General features: G+C 36.0%; 1 protein-coding gene across 1 annotated transcript in view; it reads left to right on the forward strand.

Annotated features, from left to right (window-relative positions):
• Nucleotides 1-22,392, forward strand: part of LOC129219833 (uncharacterized) — a 148,912-nt gene that overhangs the window by 53,693 nt on the left and 72,827 nt on the right. Inside the window, exon 2 of the mRNA XM_054854138.1 lies at nt 11,617-11,799. Coding sequence (XP_054710113.1) covers nt 11,617-11,799 — 183 coding nt within the window. The remainder of the gene's footprint in view (nt 1-11,616; nt 11,800-22,392) is intronic.

The raw sequence follows: 22,392 nt of genomic DNA on the forward strand, positions 1-22,392 counted from the left end.
TGTAGTATTTTCAAAATATCTCAAAAATGGTTAAAATTACAAAAAAAATTCCAATGCAAATGTTAAAGAGGATTAAATTTCCTTCAACTTTTGTCATTACAACATTTTTTTAGCATGAAAAGCAAGCGAGTTACAGCTTCTTGAAAGTCACACTTTTTCTGAACTCCTTCAGCGAAGTGCGTGAAAGCGCATCGGATAACGGAGGAAAAAATGAGAAACGCCGGCAGTCTGACCTTGGAAATCATTTGGCTTTCACAGCTGAGGGTAAATGCCTCCGTTCCCTTTAATTTAAACAATACACCCCCATTCCACCCCCCCCCCCTTTTTTTCTCCAAATGAGATGAATCGACTCAATAGCTACTCATGTTGGTCACTTCAGGGTTTGAGCTAGAGTATGTTTTATCAATTCGTGTGTTCTGAATTACAATTTTTTTTCCTAGAAATGATTACGCCTGACCAAGGTGTTTTTTTTTTATTATTATCATTATTATTTGCGAAATCAGTTTGCATGAATGCGAAATAAATATTGTGAAGGAGAAGGGAACAGAAAATCTTCAAAGATGCAGCGCAAAATTGCAAAATGAAGAACATCAGCGTTTTTTGAAGTTCTTAAAAGAAGTGACAATTCACACTGCCTATCACAAATGCTATATCAATGAGCAATCAATCTCTTCCCTTGAAGTAATGGTAGAACCTAACATGTTAACTAAATTCCTTAAGAAAGATTTCTGGCAAATTATAACAAAAAGAATTGTCTTATTCTACTTCTTGAGACATATTTCGAAGAGTGTGGCACTGAAGTCAGGCAGACTCAAGATGATGCCGACTCACTCACTTACTGCTCTTTCAAAGGCAAAAGAAATTGAAAAGGTTGTTATAGTGAGGGAGAGGACTGATGACAGCTTTAGGACAGCCTTTCAGCAACTTGTTCTTTTTAAAACCTGGAAGAGGGAATGCTTGTGATTTGTTTTTTTCCCCACTAAATCTTTTAAGTTTGACCCCAGCAATATTCTTTTCATCCATGCGTTTAGTGGGTGTGATACGACTTCGGCAATCTTTGGCCAAGGCAAAATTAAGTTGTACAAAATAGTCAAAAAAAAAAAAAACCTCCTGAAATTAAGGAAGCTATTGAAGTATTTATGGACCCAATCTGTCATCATGATGCCTTCCTTAGCTGCAGCTGGAGAAAACATTTTGCAAATATTATACACAGGTGACGTAAAGTATTTGAACCTATCTTTGGATACTTTGTAATTTAATCTTTTTATAAAACTAGTATACAGGGCTAAGATAAATCTTGCAGGACTACCTCCAACGTGCGGGGAGGGGGGGGGGGCATGCTGGACGTTATCACTCATATCGGTTCTACCACCAAATTCAAAGTTGGTTGGGCAACATAATTGATCCAGAGAAATGGGGTTGGGAACGCAGGACGCAAGGTCTAATGCATGTTGACACGAAAAGAGATTCAGTTACTCAGAATCTTTTGAAGATTGTACCTTGTACTTGCAAGAAAAATTGTACTGGAGCCTGTTCTTGTCACAAGGCAGGTTTAAAATGCTCCAGCACGTGCAAACAATGCAGTGGCACAAATTGTGAAAATGTTGCAGAAATTTCATCTTTGGATGAGACTGCTGAAGAAGATAATTTGTTCCAGGAGCTTTTGGAATTACCGCAACAAGGAGATGAACAATTAAAGGACCACAGCTTCTTTCTACCCCCTACAGATTCTGAACTGGGAGAACCTGGACCTTCAAAACGGCTTGGAAGAAGATAAACAGCGTATTTTGTTGTTATTTCTCTATTTGCTTTAAGGTCGAATGAATCTCTCTGTAATTTAGATGTATGTATTAATCTTCTACAGTTGGATTTTCATTTTGTAAGGTATTTCTTTTGGATTTTTCATGCCTCAAAAAGTCAGTTTCTGCAGAATTTTTTCAAAGTGTTCGTTACGTATTACTATTGTACCTTTATTTATTCATTTTTATGTCTATTGTTTGCTTATTATCACCTTAATATTTATTCATTCACATTTATATTCGCATATTGCATTTTCGCTTGTAATAGAATAGATGGTACGAATTATGTGCTTTAAATGAATAAGAAGATTTTGTAATTCAATTACAAACTGCAATATAAATCATATGTTATTGGAGTCTGACTGAAGACTACCTCTGTCAGACTAGAAATATTAGTTCGTGAGCGGTGGGGGAGGGTTTATTATTATTATTGTATCAGAGCATAGGATGCATGACTGTGTTGATTGTTTGCTTATTAGCTGCCTAATATTCATTCCTTCACATTAATATTTAAAAATCGCATCTTTGTTTGCAATAATTAGACTAGAATGTACGAATTATATCCCTCAAATGAATGTATATATTGTGTAATCCAGTTACAAACAACAATATATCATCTATTATTGGAGTCTGATGAAGACTACCTCTGTCAGATCAGAAAAGTTAGTTCGTGAGCAGTGGGGAAGGTTTTTTTTAAAAATTATTATTGCATCGTCGTATGTGCTTTAAATGAATGCGTATATATGTATTTCAGTTTCATAATACATCGTTTGTTTTTGGAGTCTAGTGGGAACTAATCTGTCAGCCAGAATTGCTACTGTGTCCAGCGGGGGGGGGGGGAGGTGAGCAAGAAACTCAAACTACTCTAACTGTCGATAAACTCTCTGAAACTAAAGTTTCTATTAAAGTTCTAATAGTTATGACGCCTTGCTTTCAGTGTGAAAGCTTTTTTTTTTCGGAGTGGAGGAAAACTGTCTATTTTCAAAGAGCTATAGCAAGCTTGTTATTTGTGCTACAAAAAAGTTGTAAATACAAAAGTTGTAGGAAATTTTATGGTCTTTAAACTTTACTTTAAAACTTTTTTCTAAGTTGAACCATTTCGGAGATATTTTGGAAAAAACAAAAAAAGTCATAAATTTTTGTGGTTTTTCGCCCCCCAAAAGTTCTCCCGTGGTCTTTCGTGTTGGATAACTTGGTTTTTCCATGTCGGTACCAATATGTACAAATTAAAAAAATAAAATCTTTGACCCCATTTTTTGCAAGGGAAAATGTATCTATTGACTGGACTATATACACATCAAATGGAAGTACCGTAAAACATGTAAAGTTGATCAACCTTGTAAATTGACCGTCTGTCTAAGTTGACTGCTATTTTCAGGCACAGAGAATTACATCTTATCATTATAATTCAACCTCTATAAGTTTACCACCTGCTTAAGTTGACCGCTAAAGTAGTGCACTGCAAGTGGTCAACTTACACAGGTTTCACAGTATAATAATGGAAATGACGTCTAGAGTTGCAACCACTTGGTGATATCTTACCAAATTTGATGCCAAACGAGCTGATGTGTGCATCACATGACTTCCTTTTACTCCAATTTAATGTCATTTCCCCATTATTGGCAATTTTAATGTGATTCAATTGTTTACTCTCTAAATATCACCAACAGTGGCCAAATTAAAACCAAATTTAAAATAAAAAAAAATCGCCAAATTTGTCGCCAAGTTGGCGACAAAACTTGGTGGCCAAAAGACTGGCGATATATCGCCAAGTGTCCGACAAATTATAACACCACTTGAGTTTACATCGAAATTAACAATGATTTCCTCCCCAAAAGGGGCAAAAGACCCCCTTAGGAACATCCGAATGCAACCAAAAGGGAAGGTGCACAACTAGGCCCCACTAGGAGTCTATGTACCAAATTTCAACTCTCTAGGACATACCGTTTTTGAGTTATGCGAGATACATACACAAATACACACCACATACGCACATACATACGTACATACGGACGTCACGAGAAAATTCGTTGTAATTAACTCGGGAGTCGTCAAAATGGATATTTCGGGTGTCTGTTGGCTCCTAGGCATATATCCACGTGTGGTCGGGTCGAAAAAAAAACTCAACATTAATTCGGGGGTGAGAGAAATGGAAATTAAGGCCGATTTTTGAGTAAAAATTTTTTCGCGAATACAATACTTCCTTTTTTGTAAAAGGAAGTAAAAAGAGATGACACACACAGTGTCAGTTTACGAACTAGGCCAGGGGTTCCCAAACGTTTCCGATGCGGCATCCTTTGAAGAATATGGATTTTCTCTCGACACGTTAGCCTTGGACACTTTGCAGCACCCCTGGTCTCTCCCGTGGCACCCAGTTTGGGAACCCCTTACAGTAAGTTTCCCAACGAAGCCCATCTGTTAAACCACTGGCAAAATCTCTGTTAACTATTTCGAGTGTACTTTGTCCCACTTGGACCACTCGGGTTTACACAACAGTGCACCTTGTCCATCGAGTGCAATGCCTCTTCAGTAAAGTTCAAAAAACAAAACAGACTTATTATGGTGAAATTACAGTTCTTGTCTAAGAGCCGTCTGTTGCCTAACCTCAACATAAAATTCAGTGCTCCGCTATGTCTAAGGAGACATTTTACATGATCTAATCAAGAATACTTTGGTTCAGCGAAACTTGTTTCAATCTTAATGTTTCAATTGTAAATGGTTACATAATATTGACGTGAAATGCTTTTTCTTTCCTTGAAATGTTTAAATTTCTGGCATTTAAGAGTACTGTTGTACATGGAGAGTCAATTAAAGCAAAAAATCGGGGCTGAAAACGAAGTTTCTTATTCACGTCTGTCATTAAGGGTTGTCAGGGGTCATTGCACCCTGGATTTCAAAATTTAGCGTTTTTACATATAAGTAAGTGTAGTTGTTGGTATTTTCCGATGACATTTGCGTCCCCTGCAAAAATTTGAAATGACGTGTTTGTTTTTATTATCGAGCAAGGAGTTGTTAATCCTGTTTTAATCAACTTTAATCCTCGATTTACAAAAATATTCTGAACAACAAAAACGGATTCTTATGTTACAACACAAACCCGCACGTACGCTCAAACCATGTATGGATTGAAGCTTTTTAAAGAAGAGATTTTTGGAGGATGAAGAGCAAATTTTGAAGTTTCCACCCCTTTGATGATTGGCTATTTTCAGGTCAATGGAAGTTAAAACATTTCAGTACTCTTGCCGCTATCTGGCACTTCTACCGGTCGTGGATGAAGTATGACTGGAGAAGATTTCGGACACTAAACATCATGTAAATCTAACTTAAGATCGTTTCAACTGGTGTTATTTCTGCGGTCAGAGCGTTGCAGTAAACTCTCGCTTAACTAAAAAAAATTGCCGTTGAGGAACTTTTTCGTTTTAGAAACGATTACCACCAGTAACAACTTAATCCCCTAAAACAACAAGACACAGAGAGTTTGTCCCGTCGAGCGTGATTGAAACAGAATGAAGTCTTCCTCCTGGAGAAAGGGGGGGGGGGGTCAAAGTTCCAATTGGACTCGCATTAAAAGCACTTTCTCACTGCTATCCCGCAGCGGAATTAATCAGTGGCGGAGGATAGGAAACGAGGACGCTGATTTATGGGGATTCGCCGGGCCCCCATCATAGTATTAATCGCCCATCCTCGTCCCACAGCGAAATGGATTTACGACGCGATGCGAAGGGTTGAGTTGAACCCGAGAAACGTTTCCACATAATGATGACGTAATGGGGCATCGACATGGCAATTATGGGGCTTTCGACGGTGCAGGAGGAAACCCACTCGGGTGAATTGCTTGTTCCACATTTGGTATTCCCACCCTCGTCTGATTTTGTTTCTGGTATTCGGCCAGGGGTTCCCATAACTTTCTCTAGTAGTGGCACACTTACCAGGAAACCACAAGATAGTATTTCTAGTAGTAAGCTTCCGCCCATAAGCCGGGGCGCATACAGCAACCTTTACTCAGTTAGAGACCTTATAATAGTTTTGGAACTCCTGTTTGGCCAGTCGATACAAATGTGTCAGCCATGTTCTTTTTTCTCTCTCTCTAACCAGCGTATTGAACAGATTTCGTTTCTGGGAAGTTCTAAATTCACGTTTGAATGTTTTCAATTTTCCCCCTCCCCTCGAATAATTTATAGAAGACATGTTCTGTTTCGAAATGAAACAAGAATTAGAGCGTGCAAAACAAGCTATACAGAAGACGGATGATGTTTTCACACGATAGCCAATCAGCAGTCTCCAACTTTTTACATGGTCTCTAGCAGAGTAAAGGTTGTTTATATACAGCCGGGGCTAAGGCCCAGAACTACGTGCAATATATAAACTGCAGTCTCAGGATGTTATAACCGGGCTGTCTGGTATATGGCACATACGATAGGGGTATATTACTGAAAAAAAAAACTTTCAGCAACAAGTGAAAGAGCATTTTGAGACATTTGTTTGCCGCATAAACTATTTGCCGTCCTTTTCCCGTCATCGAAATATGAGGTCTCAAAATCCGACGTAATTTCAAGAAAAGTAGCTAAATTTAGCGAGTTTTTTAGTCATTTTTAGTTTCTCTGAAAATTGAGAGAAGTTTAAGCTTCCCAAGCCTTTTGGGTAATTTGACCCTGTACATTCTTTCTACGAGTTAAAGAGGCGCACAAAGAAGTCATGTGTTGTAAATCAAAAAATATTTTTTGTGTCCTCATTTATGGGAAGTTTCTTGTGCACATTTATGTAAAATTATTAAGTGCTTACTTTTTTCGAAAACTAGCTAGGAGAAACCAAGAAGAAAAAAAAATACAGTCGAATCCCGACTTACGCGAGGGATGCGTTCCAAGATCCCTCGCGTAAGTCAAAATTTCGCGTTGTGGCGAAGGGTGTGTGTAAAAACTTTTATAAATATACCCAATTATTTTAAACACTTATAAACACCACTTAAAACTGTTAAAAAACATTTCTCAACTATACATTACTGTTTCTTACGTAAAAAACTGAATTTTTGTTTGTATTAAAAAAAACGTTTTATTCAACCCAAAATACTGCTACGATGCACAAAATCATTGATCAATGGGGAAAAAAAGATGTAAAATAAACCAATTATGGTACGTACTGTATGTAGTAAGAAAAACAAATGCAGTTCAGTTGTAATGTATTGTAGATCCAGTAATGATATTTATAACTTAATAAAGTGAAGATGATGATGATTTATGCTGCTTGATTAAATCGTTATTCTTAAATATTTTTAAATAAACAATACAGTGTCTTCACTATTTTTATAACGTTTCCATCTATGGCAATACCCCTCTTCCTGGTCCCACAAATTCACAATACAAGAGCAGCTTCCATTTTCATAATTTTTGCATTTTCCTTTGATACTACTCGGTGAATTTTTACGGATTTCCTTTTCTTGACTTTTAATTGTACATATGGAAGATCCACCTTATACCTAACTGTAGTGCTACCTTCAACGCATTTCACAGTTGTTCATGCACATAACCTTTAGCTTTTCTTTAACTGTCAGAAAGTCGCTTTTTCTTTTATCTTCATAAACTTGAGATGAATCGGCGCTTTTAGGTGTCATTATATTTCATCAATATTCACATTGGGAATGAAAAAAATGAATAGAAAATGAGATGTATTTGTATAAGCGATGTTCAGACTAGTACGATGTGGGAACTTCCGCTCTCAGTGATGCAAAAGGGATGGAGTTCACGAAAAAAAAATGCTAGTAGAAAATAACAAAGCCGATACTTGACTGCCATTCCCTTCGGAAAATTTTCGTGTTGCGGGCGAGGAATACGCGTTAGATCTAAAACTCTTTGCTGGGGAAAAAATCGCGTTACAGCCATTTCGCGTAAGTCGGATCGTGTTATAGCGGGAGTCGACTGTAAATAAATATATGATAGAGTTTTGGTGTTACAAAACAAAGAAAAGCCCCTCAATTCGGAAAATGCATTGTTCGCAATATGTGTTAAAATTAAGGGAGTTTTCTTCTTTTGAAAAATATTTTCCGTTTAGAAGTAAATTATTTAGTTATCCAAAAAATCCCTGTCATGGAATGATGTAATAAAGTTCTTAAAGATTATTGGTATCTTTATCTTCTTTATCTTTATATTTGTCTTTACGAATAATAAAGCTGAAAGTCTCTCTGTCCGGAGGATGTCTGGATGTCTGTAGGATGTCTGTGACGCGCATAGCGCCTAGACCGTTCGGCCGATTTTCATGAAATTTGGCACAAAGTTAGTATGTAGCATGGGGGTGTGCACCTCGAAGCGATTTTTCGAAAATTCGATTTTGTTCTTTTTCTATTCCAATTTTAAGCCCATTTTTCACAGAAATTTAATAAAATGGGAAATAATCTTTATCTTTATCTTCTTTACTAATAATAAAGCTGAAAGTCTCTCTGTCCGGAGGATGTCTGGATGTCTGTAGGATGTCTGTGACGGGCATAGCGCCTAAACCGTTCGGCCGATTTTCATAAAATTTGCACGAAGTTAGTTTTTTTTGTAGCATGAAGGTGTGCACCTCGAAGCGATTTTTCGAAAATTCGATGTGGTTCTTTTTCTATTCCAATTTTAAGAACAAAATTATCATAAGATGGACGAGTAAATTGCGAAATTATCATAACATGGAACCATAACATGGGCACAAGCCAATTGGCGAGGTACGAAATTATCATAACGTGGAACCGTAAGATGGGTACAAGCCAACTGCCGAGAAAATTCACCATACATTATTTGTAAATATACAGGCGAACCAAAAGACATTTTAATTTTTCTATTACGGGCAAAGCCGTGCGGGTACCACCTAGTTAGAAATAAAACATTAACAATTCATCAAATATTTTTACTTTAAAGTAAGAATCGGTTATCTAACGATGCTCCTTTTTGAAGCCTCTTCCCGATGAGGTTTCCCGGGTCAGAGTTCGCGCAATCTGGAATGGCAACAGGTGAATTCAGAGATACGCAGTCACGGAGTTTGCGGAATGAGTGTTCCGTGGTAGGCTTATTACGTACTTTTTGGAACGTGTCAATTAATAATTCGTTCCTGCGTGACATCACGACGATGGAGAGCAGCTGTTTCTCTTTCATGAATGCTGAATACACAACATACTGGTTAGATTTGATTTCTAGCTGTAGCTTTTATATGTAAATATGTTTCTCTGTAATTGAAGGGAAAATTACATTATTTTTAGCTGATCTAAATATTGATACACAAACGGAAATAACGTTTTGGAAAAATGTGATTTATCGAAGCTGATTGGGAGAGGATAAAATTGCTTCATAAGAATTTTACGTTGCAAAAAGGATATAAAAAACGAATTATATTTCTTCTCTATGCTACAAATGTATTTTATTTCATACTAGTGGCATCCGCACGGTTTCGCCCGTAATAGAAAAATTAAAGGTCTTTTGGTTTGCCTGTATATTTACAAATAATGTATGGTGAATTTTCTCGCCAATTGGCTTGTACCGACGTTACAGTTCCACGTTATGATGATTTCGTATCTCGCCAATTGGCTTGTGCCCATGTTACGGTTCCACGTTATGATAATTTCGTAATTTATGATAGCTTTTTTCTTAAAATTGGAATAAAAAAAGAACCACATCGAATTTTCGAAAAATCGCTTCGAGGTGCACACCCCCATGCTGCAAACTAACTTTGTGCCAAATTTCATGAAAATCGGCCGAACGGTCTAGGCGCTATGCGCGTCACAGACATCCAGACATCCGGACAGAGAGACTTTCAGCTTTATTATTAGTAAAGAAAGATAAAGATTGTGGATTTATGTTTAAAATTCTAAAAACCTGGAATACCTCCAATTTTAGATTTTTTTAAAACTTTTACTAGTATCAAATTGGTTTTAAAACATATTTCAGAAATTGTGTTAAGATGGTATTTTTATACGTGCTTGATGTGAAATAAGAAGTAATAATGTTTACTTACACAAAGTTGTGAATTACTATATACACGTGTTTTAGGGTTACAAGGAATCCTTTCTTCAAAGCAAAATAAGTGAGCTAATAGATCAAAATATGTTCAACAAAAGCATATTGTAAGATGTCTTTTGTCAGATATCTTTTCGTCTATAAGCTCATTTATTTTGCACTGAAAACTGGGTTCCTTATAACCCTGAAACACGTGTATGCAGTAATCCGTAATTTTGTACAAATAACAGTTGTTATTTCTAATTTTACTTTTCAAATACAAAGATATTATTCAACTTTATGTATCGTACTTTGTTATCGAATAAACGTATGAAAACTATTTGCAAATGCTTTTGTTTATAAAAAGGTAGGCTTCAGTCTTTAGCATTCTATTCTTTCTATTTGCATCCAAATATTTCATGTTTTTCAGAAAATGTGGACTAAAAATTTGATTCTTTCTTGAAGCTAATTAAAGGCAGCCTCTTTTTATTATTATTATTATTATTCTAATCATAACTGTTAAACGCTATGACTAAGCAGTGGAGTGCTATTTGTATGTTCCGCGGTCATCTGCTGTGTTCGAATAACTACCCTAAAAGAATTTTCACTTTCAGAAGATATTTTAAGTTTGAAGAAAGAATCTTCACTTTATTAATATTTTAACGGCTAAAAGAAAAATCTCTATTTTTTGAAAGTTTATTTATTTTTTTTTTAAATAGAACTAAATCTTCCTATAGAAGATTTATAAAAAAAAAAAAAAAAAGCTTTAATTTTCTGAAGAGTTTTTATAAGACTATAAAAAGAATCTTCACTTTCCGAAGTTTTCCCTTCCTAACATACTATAGAATCTTGCTTTTTGAAGAAGATTCAGAAAAGATCTTAATTTTCTGAAGATTTATTTAAGGTTAAAAGAGAACCTTTACTTCTAAACAAGATTTGGAAAGAGATTCTTTTCTTTCGGAGGATTTTTTTCCCGATTGCTGAAGAAGTTTTGCAATATAAGAAGATTTAGGGGGGGGATTTCACTTTCTGCAGATTTTCTTTAGTTTGGAAAAGTGATAAAAAAATCTTTACAGTGCAAAACCTTACGACAGCACCTTCTTTTTCTGAAGCGAATCTCAAGTTTTATCTTCATTTTCAATACAAAAACTCTTCAGTACATAAATCAAATGACCACGAAAAGATTTTCTATACATTTTATGCGTCAAGTTAATTTTCAAATCAAATAGTTTCTTAGAACGAGTGACAAAGCAAAATATCGTTGAGTGTGGAGTAATTACGTGAAAAACGTCTTGTTAGAGAATTTGCAACACAGTTGCATAACAAAAATTCAAGTCTTGCATATTATGTTTCACAATGTTGTTTTCTCACATGCAGATCAATAGTGTTCAAAGCTAAAAACGGATTATCTTTTTTTTGAGCAATCACGATTGCTTATTGCTCTCACTTGACTGTTTTTTGGCGTTACGCTGATTTTATTTTCCCACCAGCACAGCACCATCGTCGCGTCGACCGGCCTCACGATGCTGCTCCTCTAGCGAGCAGCGTCTCCAGGTTGCGTCCATATCCTACGCATACACGCACACACACACACATATATATATATACACACATATATACACACACATACCCACACACTCATGCCTGCACACAGACACAAACACAGGCCTACACACACATACACGCCTGCACACAGACACAAACACACGAACCTACACACACTCACACACATACTCATACACACACACACATACCCACACACACACACACTTGCCTGCACACACGCAAAAAACACGTGATTGCGAAAAACATAATTTGAATTCAATATGTCGAAATTCAAATTATTTTTTTTTTCTTTTCAGAAACCTAATGCTGTGTCTGTACTGACAGAGAGGTATTTAAGTGCACTGTATCGACCGTTTGCCTCTGTTCGGAAACAGCTTACAGAACAAGCGCTGTCCAGATGTCAGCTTGTTGGGCAAGAGCACTTTGAAGCGCACTACCTTGGACCGACAGCACTATTCTTGAGGACAGTCCGGGACTGCGTAAGTCTTTTTGCCCTAGAGCATTGTCCTTTTATTTGCATTATTTTCAATGTCATTTTAATAGCATGCTCGCTCTGTGGAGCAACTAGACCGTGGTGACTTTAGAGCAGAAATTAGTAACTGGAAGGAGAAATTCCAATCATTGACTTAGGAAACGCTGAGGCAAAGATCCCAAATCACATGGTTCAACTACGACGAATAGGAGACACGTTTTACGTGAAACAAATGGAAGAAACCTACATTCTTCCATTCTTTTTATTCCATTCTTGTAAAGTCAATTTTTCTTAATAATTTTTGAATGATAAAACTATAAATTCTTTCACTTGTGCGTAAAAAAAAAATCAAACTCCGAATCGGCTCAAGCGTGAACTTCTGTCAGGTCATTTTGTTTAATTACAAACTAAGTGTTAAATGCTCGTACATCGCTCAAATTTCAGCAAAGTTTAAAATCAAATTTTTCAATAAAAGTTGCCAGCAAATCAATGACGCTTTTCAAGAAATTAATTAAATCATATTTGACACCGTATACATTCTTAATTTATTCCCCTTATTTCAGGGATGGATTTTTCCTAATTTGATTACGCAGTTATTTATTTTTCTTAATTTCTTTTATGTATTAATATATAGTTTTAATTAGTGTATTCAGTTTATATTTTTAAACTTTAAATTCTTAGTTCACTTTTTTTTTTTCAAATCTTGCTTTGTTTGTTTTTTAACTTCTCTTCTAAATATATTTTTACAAGTTATACATATTTGACGACACATTGGGGCCGTTTCCAAAATTTTAAAAGTATTTTTTTCTGAAAGAACATGCTTAAAAACATAGGATCTAACTATTTTTTAAATAATTTGTTTGAGTTTAATATTTTTAAAAAATTACTTGAATCGGTGCGCTTTCATTGTTTACATTTCTTGCCGATGACATCACAAATGATGAAATGCCATTCTGTGTTGCCATTCACAGAGCAAGATATTTAATTCGCATCTTTACTCACGTGTATTGACAACGATATGGTTGATAGCAAGCGTAGAGCGCAATTTTAATTCGCTTCTTGATTATCATAACGTTTAAACGGGGTACAAAGATGCGCCAAAGAGCATTATTTGTGACGTCTTCAAGACCACGCCTTGTTTGAAAAATCGGACATTTTAAAAAATTAATTAAAAAATAACTGTTGGGAAAATAAAAGAATTTTTTGGGTCCATGGTTTTTTTTTTTTTTTTCCCCTTTTTTTGCTTATTCTATCAATTTCAGTGACTAAAAGTGCTACTTTTGACTGAAGGAAACAACCCCATTACTCATTTTTATTATTGTTACTACTTTATCCATTAATATTTGTCCAAAATTGTTTGTTTGGTCCTTTGGTGTTTACCAGTTATTGTAGTAAAACGTATTCTCTTGAAAGAAATTTAAGCTATTTCTTCTTCCAATAAAATGAGTCTTTCAACGTCCTGGGTAATTTTTTCCAGGCATAAAAAGCAGCCATTTGTGTAAAATGAAATTTTCACTTTCCGTGATAAACACGGAACTTGTTATTGACACTGCAGTTAATATCACGATTTGCTGCAAGCGGAATAGGGGAGGGGGAAGACTCACATCGTGCCGTGTTGCCATTCTCAGCATTAGAAATAGCCGCCCTCGGAGTTTTTTTTTTTCTTCTTCTTCTTTTTTTCTGGGGCAAAGCAGAAAGCAAGAGGCGCACCGCGCCTGTTATTTATCTAACGAGATGGGCGGGATTTTTTTGCCGACAATAAAAACACTTTCACTGTTTTTTGGGGGTGGCGTATTATTTTTACATTAGTTCTCGTGAGTGTAATAGTTTTTTATTTTTTCCTTCTGTAAATGAAGATGAGTCAACTTTTTTTTTTTTTTTTTGTTTGTTTGGTTTAAAGGCGTCACGTGTTGTAGTTAGAAGAAAAATTTGTTTTCATTTTTATTTTTTCTCTTCATTTATTTGGTTAGTTTATCACGTGATGATGGTTTCTAAAGAATGGAGTCGTTTCCAAAATTTTTATAGTATTTTTTTCTGAAAGAGCATGTTTAAAAACATGGGATCTGACCCTTTTTAAATAATTTGTTTAAGTTTAATATATTTAAAACATTACTTAAATCGGTGCGCTTTCTATTGTTTATGTTTCTGTTGTGTGACATCACAAATGATGAAATGCCATTCAGTGTAGCCATTCATGGAGAAAAATATTTAATTCGCATCTTTACTCACGTATATTGGCAACGATAGCAAGCGTAGAGTGCAATTTTAATTCGCTGCTTGATTATCATTACGTGGAAACGCGGTACAAAATGCGCCAAAGTGCATCATTTGTGGCGTCATCAAGACCACGCCTTGTTTGAAAAATCAGTCATTTAAAAAAATTAATTAAAAAAAACTGTTGGTAAAATGAAAGTATTTTCTGGGCTCATGTTATTTTTTTGCTCATTCTATCCATTTCAATGACTAAAAGTAGTACTTCTGACTGAAGGAAACCACCTTATTCAAATGTCCACGTCTTTTTGTTTAAGAGAAAACTAAATCCTGGACCAAATTTATTCCAAAGAATGCAACGACTGTTTTTTTTTTTTTTAAACCGTGAAGTCAGAGATACAGCGAAGAATTTTTTTCAAGGTTTAAAGTGTTCCTTGACATCTTTTAGAGGATTAAAATTCATTTTAAAGGACTAGAATGTACGACAACAGTAAATTCCATAATAATGACCAATTCCAAAGAAAAAAAAATACATAAAAGAAATTTAAAAAATAAAAAACAATTTTAAAGGTGAAATGGAAGATGGCTGGCGTAGAAGAAAACCGTACTGCATTGAAACCCCGTAACATTCGTTGTAAAGAATAGAAAAAACTTCTTAACTCGGATATCGTTAAAAACCTGTGAAAAATTTTTGCGGACGGCTGAGGATTTTCTTTTTTCTTTTTGTTCAGCTTTTTTTTTTTTTTTTTTTTTTTTTTTTTTTTTTTTTTGTCTTATCAGGAGAAACGACTTTTGAAACTAAAGAAAAATTCCCACAAAAGTGAATCAGTTATCTTCAAAAAAAGCACTAATTGCATTTGTAAACGTCGAGAAAAGCTTCTCCAGATATGAAATGTTTTTTTTTTTTTTTCAACAGAGCAACATTATTTGACAGTTGCAAAAATATCCAAACGCATTTATAAAGGCTGTGGGTAGCCTAGTGGAGAAGGCATTGAGCCCGGAAGGCTTCGGGTTTGGAACCCGACGTCGACAAATACTGCCGTGAGCAGGTAAAAAGCAGTAACTGCAAAATTTTTAATTTTTTATATTATTTTGCATTTTTTTCACCTGTTGTTTGTAAGCTTTGTTTTACAAGCTTGCTTACTTTGTTTCCGCTGAAAAAATGACGCAAAAAAAAAAAAAAAGAAAAAAGACGCACCAAAAAAAAAAAAATCGTCTAATTCTAACATTTTTCTATTGTTAGTATTGACTCCAACACACATTTCTTCAAGCATCTCGAAAACTCATTTTTGCAGATGCTACCGTTTACCTGCCCACTGCAGAATACCCATCGAGTACATGCGGAGTACGCATTCGTTGAATCCGTGCGTCCGAAAGTCCTCCGGTCGGTAGTTGGCAGCTACCATTGGTACTGGAGATTTTTCCTCTCCTTCAGAAACTGTTCCTAAGTTGTGGAGGAGTTGGTGCCGCCTCCCATCGAGGTCACAGTCGGACTTTTCCCCAATTGGAAGCATCACTCTGCCGCAAGCCGCAACCTTCTCCTTAAGTCCATACTCGCTACGTGAACCGGAATTATGTCCCCTGGTAGTTGATAACAACATCATCCAATACAATTCTGATTTCGTAATTGCAGAATGGGTTGCAGACACGGAAACACAGATTTTAAGAATAGTTAAAACTGAACAAATGCCGTTATGTTTTTCTTTCTCCCTTCTTCAGTTTTTTTTTCTTTCTCCCCCCATTTTTTTAGCATTGAACTTTTATTTCAAACTGTAACGAAAATGTACCGAATCAATTTCTCGTAATATATTTCAATAGGATTTTATTTTAGGAAAGAACTCTTTTGAGAGTATTTTTTGCTGTTTTTACTTCCTTTTACAAAAAAGGAAGTATTGTATTCGCGAAAAAAATTTCACTCAAAAATCGGCCTTAATTTCTATTTTGCTCACCCCCAAATGAATGTTGTTTTTTTTTTTTTTTTTTTTTTTTTTTCGACTCGACCACACGTGGATATATGCCTACACTGTTAAAAAAATTTCCTGAAAATAACGGAGAAAGTACCGGCAGCAAAGTTGCCGTAAATATTACGTTTCCGTTCAATGACTTTCCGTGATTTAACAGAAGTTCCATTTCTTATTTCTCCGTAGTTGTAGTTTTCCGTTTATAAATTTCTCGTGACTGAACGAAAATTCCATTTCTTATTTTTCCGTTCATTTACGATCTTTCTGTGTTTTAACAGAATTTACGTTCCTTATTTTTTCATTGCGATATTTTTTCCATTTCTCACTTTTCCGAATTCAAGTAAAAAGATTTTATTTTCAAAAAATATTTAAAAAGTTATGTCAAGTATTGACTTTTCGTTTCATTAAAAATTTAGTTCTTTAAAATGATATATAATACAGATATAGTTAACTGTTCTAAAATTATTACTTTTTTTTATTTGCATTTGTTACTCAAAGATTTTTTAAAGTAACATCTGGAGAGAGAACTTACCTAACATAATTTCTACTCCGAGCATCCGTGACCAAAACTTTTTATATCAACTTCAGATGAATCAAATTAATCAAATAGTACTAGCAGAAAAATTGATGGATTTGAATATGACACCAATTATCCCTGCTGATACTGTTCGATATTCCCTTCTTCGTAGTGTCTGGGGTGGCATGGAAAAACATACATGAAAAATATGATATTTTTATTTGCAGAATATGTCAAATAAAATACTATTAAAAACAGGTTGACGTTATCATTTAATAATATACCTGATATAGAGAGTACCGTATATCTATTGTATTTAAAAACAGAATCATTGACATGCACGTGAAGAATTTTTGATTCAGATGCTGCATGCCTCCCCCCCCCCCCAACGATATCCCAATTTTTCACACATTGGAATCGCAACATAGATTTTTAGTACATAATCGTCATACTTAAGCATATCAATACCAATCAGTTCGTTTTACCCGAACTGTTTTTCCAAGAAACTTGCAATAATCTCAAATAAGTTGTTGGATAAGATCTTAATAAATTAAATTAAGTACTTATTGTTGCCAAAACTTTCATTGTATATATCAAAGATCAACAATACACCTTTATTTAGAGATTTAAAATAGTTACTTTCAGTATTCCAAACTGTGAAGCGAATTCCCCCCCCCCCAAAAAAAAAAAAAAAAACTGAGTGATTTTTCCTATCTTGCTCGCACACCACGATAATCTCCGGTAGATACGAAATGGCATTTAGCGTATTAATGACTTTCAAGAATGCGTAAGAGCAATAAAAAATAACTCTATAATAGTTGTATAAATTCTAAATAAACTATCATCGGAATTCTATCAAATGCATATTAACAAGGAAAATACATTTGTATATTAACATGTACAAAGATATTCAACAACACTTACATATGACCAGCGGTGCTAAATGCATCTGGATACAGCTAATCCAATAGGCTTTATTTTAAATTGAGAACACGAGATCCTTAAACTATTCTCACTGCTAGAGCACACAATATGACTAACGAATAGAATTGTTCAAAGTATTGAGAAAAATATTAAAACCACAAAAATATTCTAATACTGACTCAGTAAAACCCACATCAAATCACCAGGGCGAACAAAACACATCTGCCAGTCTAAAAATGGCGCGAACATTTTTCCAAACCTTACAAAGCTCAAAGGCGTATAAACAATTTCGACATACGAGTATATTACTCTCCAGACATGAAATAGCAAGCTATCTATTTTGTCTGCAGCATCTGAGTTGTTATTCTAAATATGCTTTTAATTAGCAAAATGTAACTGCGATTAATAAGCACTATCAATAAGTGATGTTTATCATGACTTGAAGACTAATCGGAGCAAAGTACAGCACAGCGGCAACCCTAGAAATGGAAAAAATCCGTTTTCGTCGGGATGTTTACGTTTTTGTAAGGAAAAAATACATTTTGAAGCATTACGGAAATATTCTGTTAAAATCAGTCAGAAAACTACCTGAATTTTCAGTTTTTTTTTAACAGTGTAGGAACGTACAGACACCCGAAATATCCATTTTGACTATCCCCGAGTTAATTACAAAGAATTTTCTCGTGACGTCTGTATGTGCGTATGTGTGTATGTATCTCGCATAACTTAAAAACGGTATGTCCTAGAAAGTTTAAATTTGGTACGTGGACTCCTTAGTTGGGTCTAGTTGTGCACCTTCTCTTTTGGTTGCATTCGGATGTTAATAAAGGGGTCTTTTGCCCCTTTTTCGAGGGAAATCATTGTTAATTTCGATGTAAACTCAAGTGGTGTTATAATTTGGCGGACACTTGGCGATATATCGCCAGTCTTTTGGTCGCCACGTTTTGTCGCCAACTTGGCGGCAAATTTGGCGATTTTTTTCTTTTTTTTAAATTTGGTTTCAATTTTTCCACTGTTGGTGATGTTTAGAGTAAACAATTGAATCACATTAAAATTGCCAATAATGGGAAAATGACAATTAATTGAAGTAAAAGGAAGTCACGTGATCATCAGCTCGTTTCAGGGAATTTTAGGTATCCTTTTAGAGTATTTAGGTGAAACATACACAATTGACTGCTGATGATTACCCACTAAGTAAACTTCAAACAGATGACAGCACCGTCTTCACTGATTTCATTTCATATGATCCGCGTATACAGATACAGATAGGAATTTATATGGGCCAGAGCGGAGCTCTTTTACCCTGTATGAGGGATGATAACGTTGAAACGTCATGAAGTGGTGATCTGAAATGAGAAAAAAGAGGAAGGGAAAAGGAGGTGAAAAAGCCCGAAAAGCAGCACTAGGCGGTGAAGCTAAGGTGGCGGGAGGCTGGAGCTGAATAAGGCCCCTATAGTGGAGGAGCCGACGCATCCGCCATTTTGGAGCAAACTTGATCCAGTGCTTCGTAGCGTTAGCATTGCTGCTGATGTTTACATTTCTTTAGCATATGTTAAATTGAGTCAAATGGGTGGTTATTCGGCTGTTAATTGTGTAAACAGCTCCAAAAAAGGATTTCGGCTCTTTAGATTTCCAGTACATGCAGAAAGAAAAAAGAAATGGATAAATAATGGCACGCGAAGTGACTGGCAGCTTGAAAACGACGCCAACTGTTTCCAAAATTTCGCCAATGTGCACCTTCGCTCTCCGACTTCTCGTTCCCTGTTTGGCGAAGGATTGCCAATAAAGGTAGCTTTCCCTGTTGTACGCTTGCTCCAAAATGGCGGATGCGTCGGCCTCTCCAGTTATAGGGGCTCTAGAGCCGAGTTCTTTAAGGCTGCTGATGAAACCCTCTATAAGGCCCTTCATCCTAGTATGGTAGTCCTTCTTGTAGGCTTCGGGAGCGCTGGTCCTTTGTCTGGTGTCAGTAGTCGGGAACCTTGAGGGGTGGGGCGCAGAAGTCCGGATCTTAGGTCTTCGGGGGCAGTTCCAGTCAGAGGCAGAGTGCTTTCCATCGCATTTTATGCATCGGAGGTTTTCTTTTTGGGTGCACTTTCTTGAATCATGTCCGGCAGCACAGAATCTGCAGGCTGGTGTTTTCCTACACCCATATGATCCGCGGCGATGCTGCGCAAAGCTATTATACTATCCCTATAACATCGGAGAAGCCGAGTCATCCTCTCGCAGGTGTTGCCGAGTATAAAAAAAGAAGTCTCCCGCGGGTCAGAGTTATCCTCCCTCAACCTGTCCTGCTGCGTATCAGGGCCTTGGGTGAATGGGGCGGCGGAGTTAAAAGATCTCAACTCGAAATCGGTTGAATCCAACAGCGCCTTTTTTTTTTTTAATTCAGAAAGAGTGGAGGGAGCACCTGTCATTCAGAGACGTGACTCATTTAAAGAACTCGTTTAAAGATGCAATATCATATGTTTTGCCCGACTCGATGAGGTCTCTCAGCTGTGTTTGGGATCAGGGCTGTCCGGGCAACCCGGGCGACCGTATCGACTCAATATTATTAGTTAGGTGGGTAAAGAGAATCTGATGGCAACAACAAAATCTGCCTTTGTAGAATTTCTCCTTACAACGAAATTTTTAATGAAAACTCAAATTTTAGGTCTTTAAAAGCATTGTAGTTGCTGTCTCGCTGAAATCTTTCTTTTTGTTTTCAAAAGCTTCTCTTTTCGACTTTTGCTATTTTTACTTAATTTTACAAAAAAGGAAGCGTTGTATTCGCGAAAAAATATTTCACTCAAAAATCAATCTTAATTTCCATTTTGCTCACCCCCGAATGAATGTTGATTTTTTTTTTTCGACTCGACCACACTCGGATAAGTGCCTAAGAACGTATAGACACGCGAAATATCCATTTTGACGATTCCCGAGTTAGTTACAACGAATTTTCTCGTGACGCCTGTATGTACGTATGTATGTTATGTATGTATGTGCGGATGTGTGTATGTATGTCGCATAACTCAAGAACGGTATGTCCTAGAAAGTTGAAATTTGGTACGTAGACTCCTAGTTGGGTCTGGTTGTGCACCTCCCCTTTTGTTTGCATTCGGGTGTTTATAAGGGGGTCTTTTGCCCCTTTTTGGGGGGAAATCATTGTAAATTTCGATGTAAACTCAAGTGGTGTTACAATTTGGCGGACACTTAGCGATAAACGCCAGTCCTTTGGTTGCCAAGTTTTGTCACCAACTTGGCGACAAATTTGGCGTGTTTTTTTTTTTAAATCTGGTTCCAATTTGGCCACTGTTGGTGATATTTAGAGAGTAAACTATTGAACCACATTAAAATTACCAATAATGGGAAATGACATTAAATTGGAGTAAAAGGAAGTCATGTGATGCACACATCAGCTCGTTTAAAGAAAGTTTTACACTTAGTTTCTTTTGCGTTTCCTCGCTTCTGGATCTAACACAATAAATTGGGAAGACAATACAAAACAAATTCGGTTGAGACATCATAAAACAAAAATATTTTTCTGAAGAGGACACGTTTACTTCAGGGAACGCGATAACGTTTATTCAATTTATTCTAAAGATGAAGACATTTACCGAATTTTCTTGGGGGGGGGGGAGGTGATTGATGAATGACATAACACTGACATGTGTCACACTTTGAAAGGGAGTCGAGAAATTGGGAAGGAAGGAGGGGGTAACAAGACGTGTGACACCACTGTTTTTATATCGATATGTTTATGAAAATAGTATGACATGTGACAAGGGAGGGGATAAGGTGAAGTGTGACACTTTGTGACAAAAGGGAGGGGAGGTGTCAAAAACGTTGGAAAAAAGTGTGACCTCATGAAAAGACACAGCCCCAACTCTTTCCGCTTCAAAAAAAATGCGCACAGAACTAGAAGTGTTTTGCATCCTATACGGATGAAGAGACTAAATCATTTAATTCATATGCAAATAAAGCTGTTCAAAGTGATAGCAGTTGAGAAAATGAAGGCACGTTCGCGTTTACGATTTCTTTGAATAATCTATTTTTGCAATCGTGTTGTGAAAAGTTCATTTTTTTTCGACCGTAAATGTTAAAGAATGTGCATTCCAGGATAAAGAAGAGACATGTAAGGCCTTTTGGACGGGAGTACCCTTTTCAAGACGTTACCCACTCTGGAGCCATTTTGTTTTGGAATCAAATGTCTTATATCTCAAGGGTGTTATTATTATTACAATTATTTATTTATTTTGAGGATATGCATTTTTTCATTAATACTTCATCAAACTTCACAAGTTAGCATCATTTTAAAGAATTGTTTTCCACCGCAATGGGCAAAAACTAAACCAAGAAAAAAAAGTTGTTTTTTGAAAAATTACACTTTTAAAAAAATGCTACGCACAGGTCAGCTAGTAAACATTAAATTATAATAAGATCCAGGCAAATTTCCCCTCAAAATCATGGTCCATTAAATTGTTTTTTCTCCTGAATTTTGCTGAATAAAGTTATTAACATCTGATTGCAAATCGTTATCTTTTTGTAAATTCACTCAATATGATGACTTTCAGATCCAAAAAAAAAGATATATATATATATATATATATATATATATATATATATATATATATATATATATATATATATATATATATGTATGTATGTATGTATATATATATATATATATGTGTGTGTGTGTGTGTGTGTGTGTGTGTGTATCTGATTTGAATTCCGACACTTTGAATTCGATTTATGTTTTTTGCAATCACGAGTTGCGACAGAACCGTACTCATTGGAGGCTATTGTTTCTAGAAACAGCTCATGTCCTCCCAAGCCTGCCCCTCCTCCTGGGCGGTTATGTGTGTGTATGTGTGTAAGGATTTGTTTGTGTGTAGACGTGTGTGTATGTAGGAGTGTGTGTATGCCAGGACATGGACGTCACCGCCTAGGAGGAGGGGATTCCGGTGGACAGTGCTGCTAGTGGAGGCTAGGACCAGAGGAGCAGCTC

This window comes from Uloborus diversus, chromosome 4 (assembly GCF_026930045.1).
Source record: "Uloborus diversus isolate 005 chromosome 4, Udiv.v.3.1, whole genome shotgun sequence".
NCBI lineage: Eukaryota > Metazoa > Arthropoda > Arachnida > Araneae > Uloboridae > Uloborus > Uloborus diversus.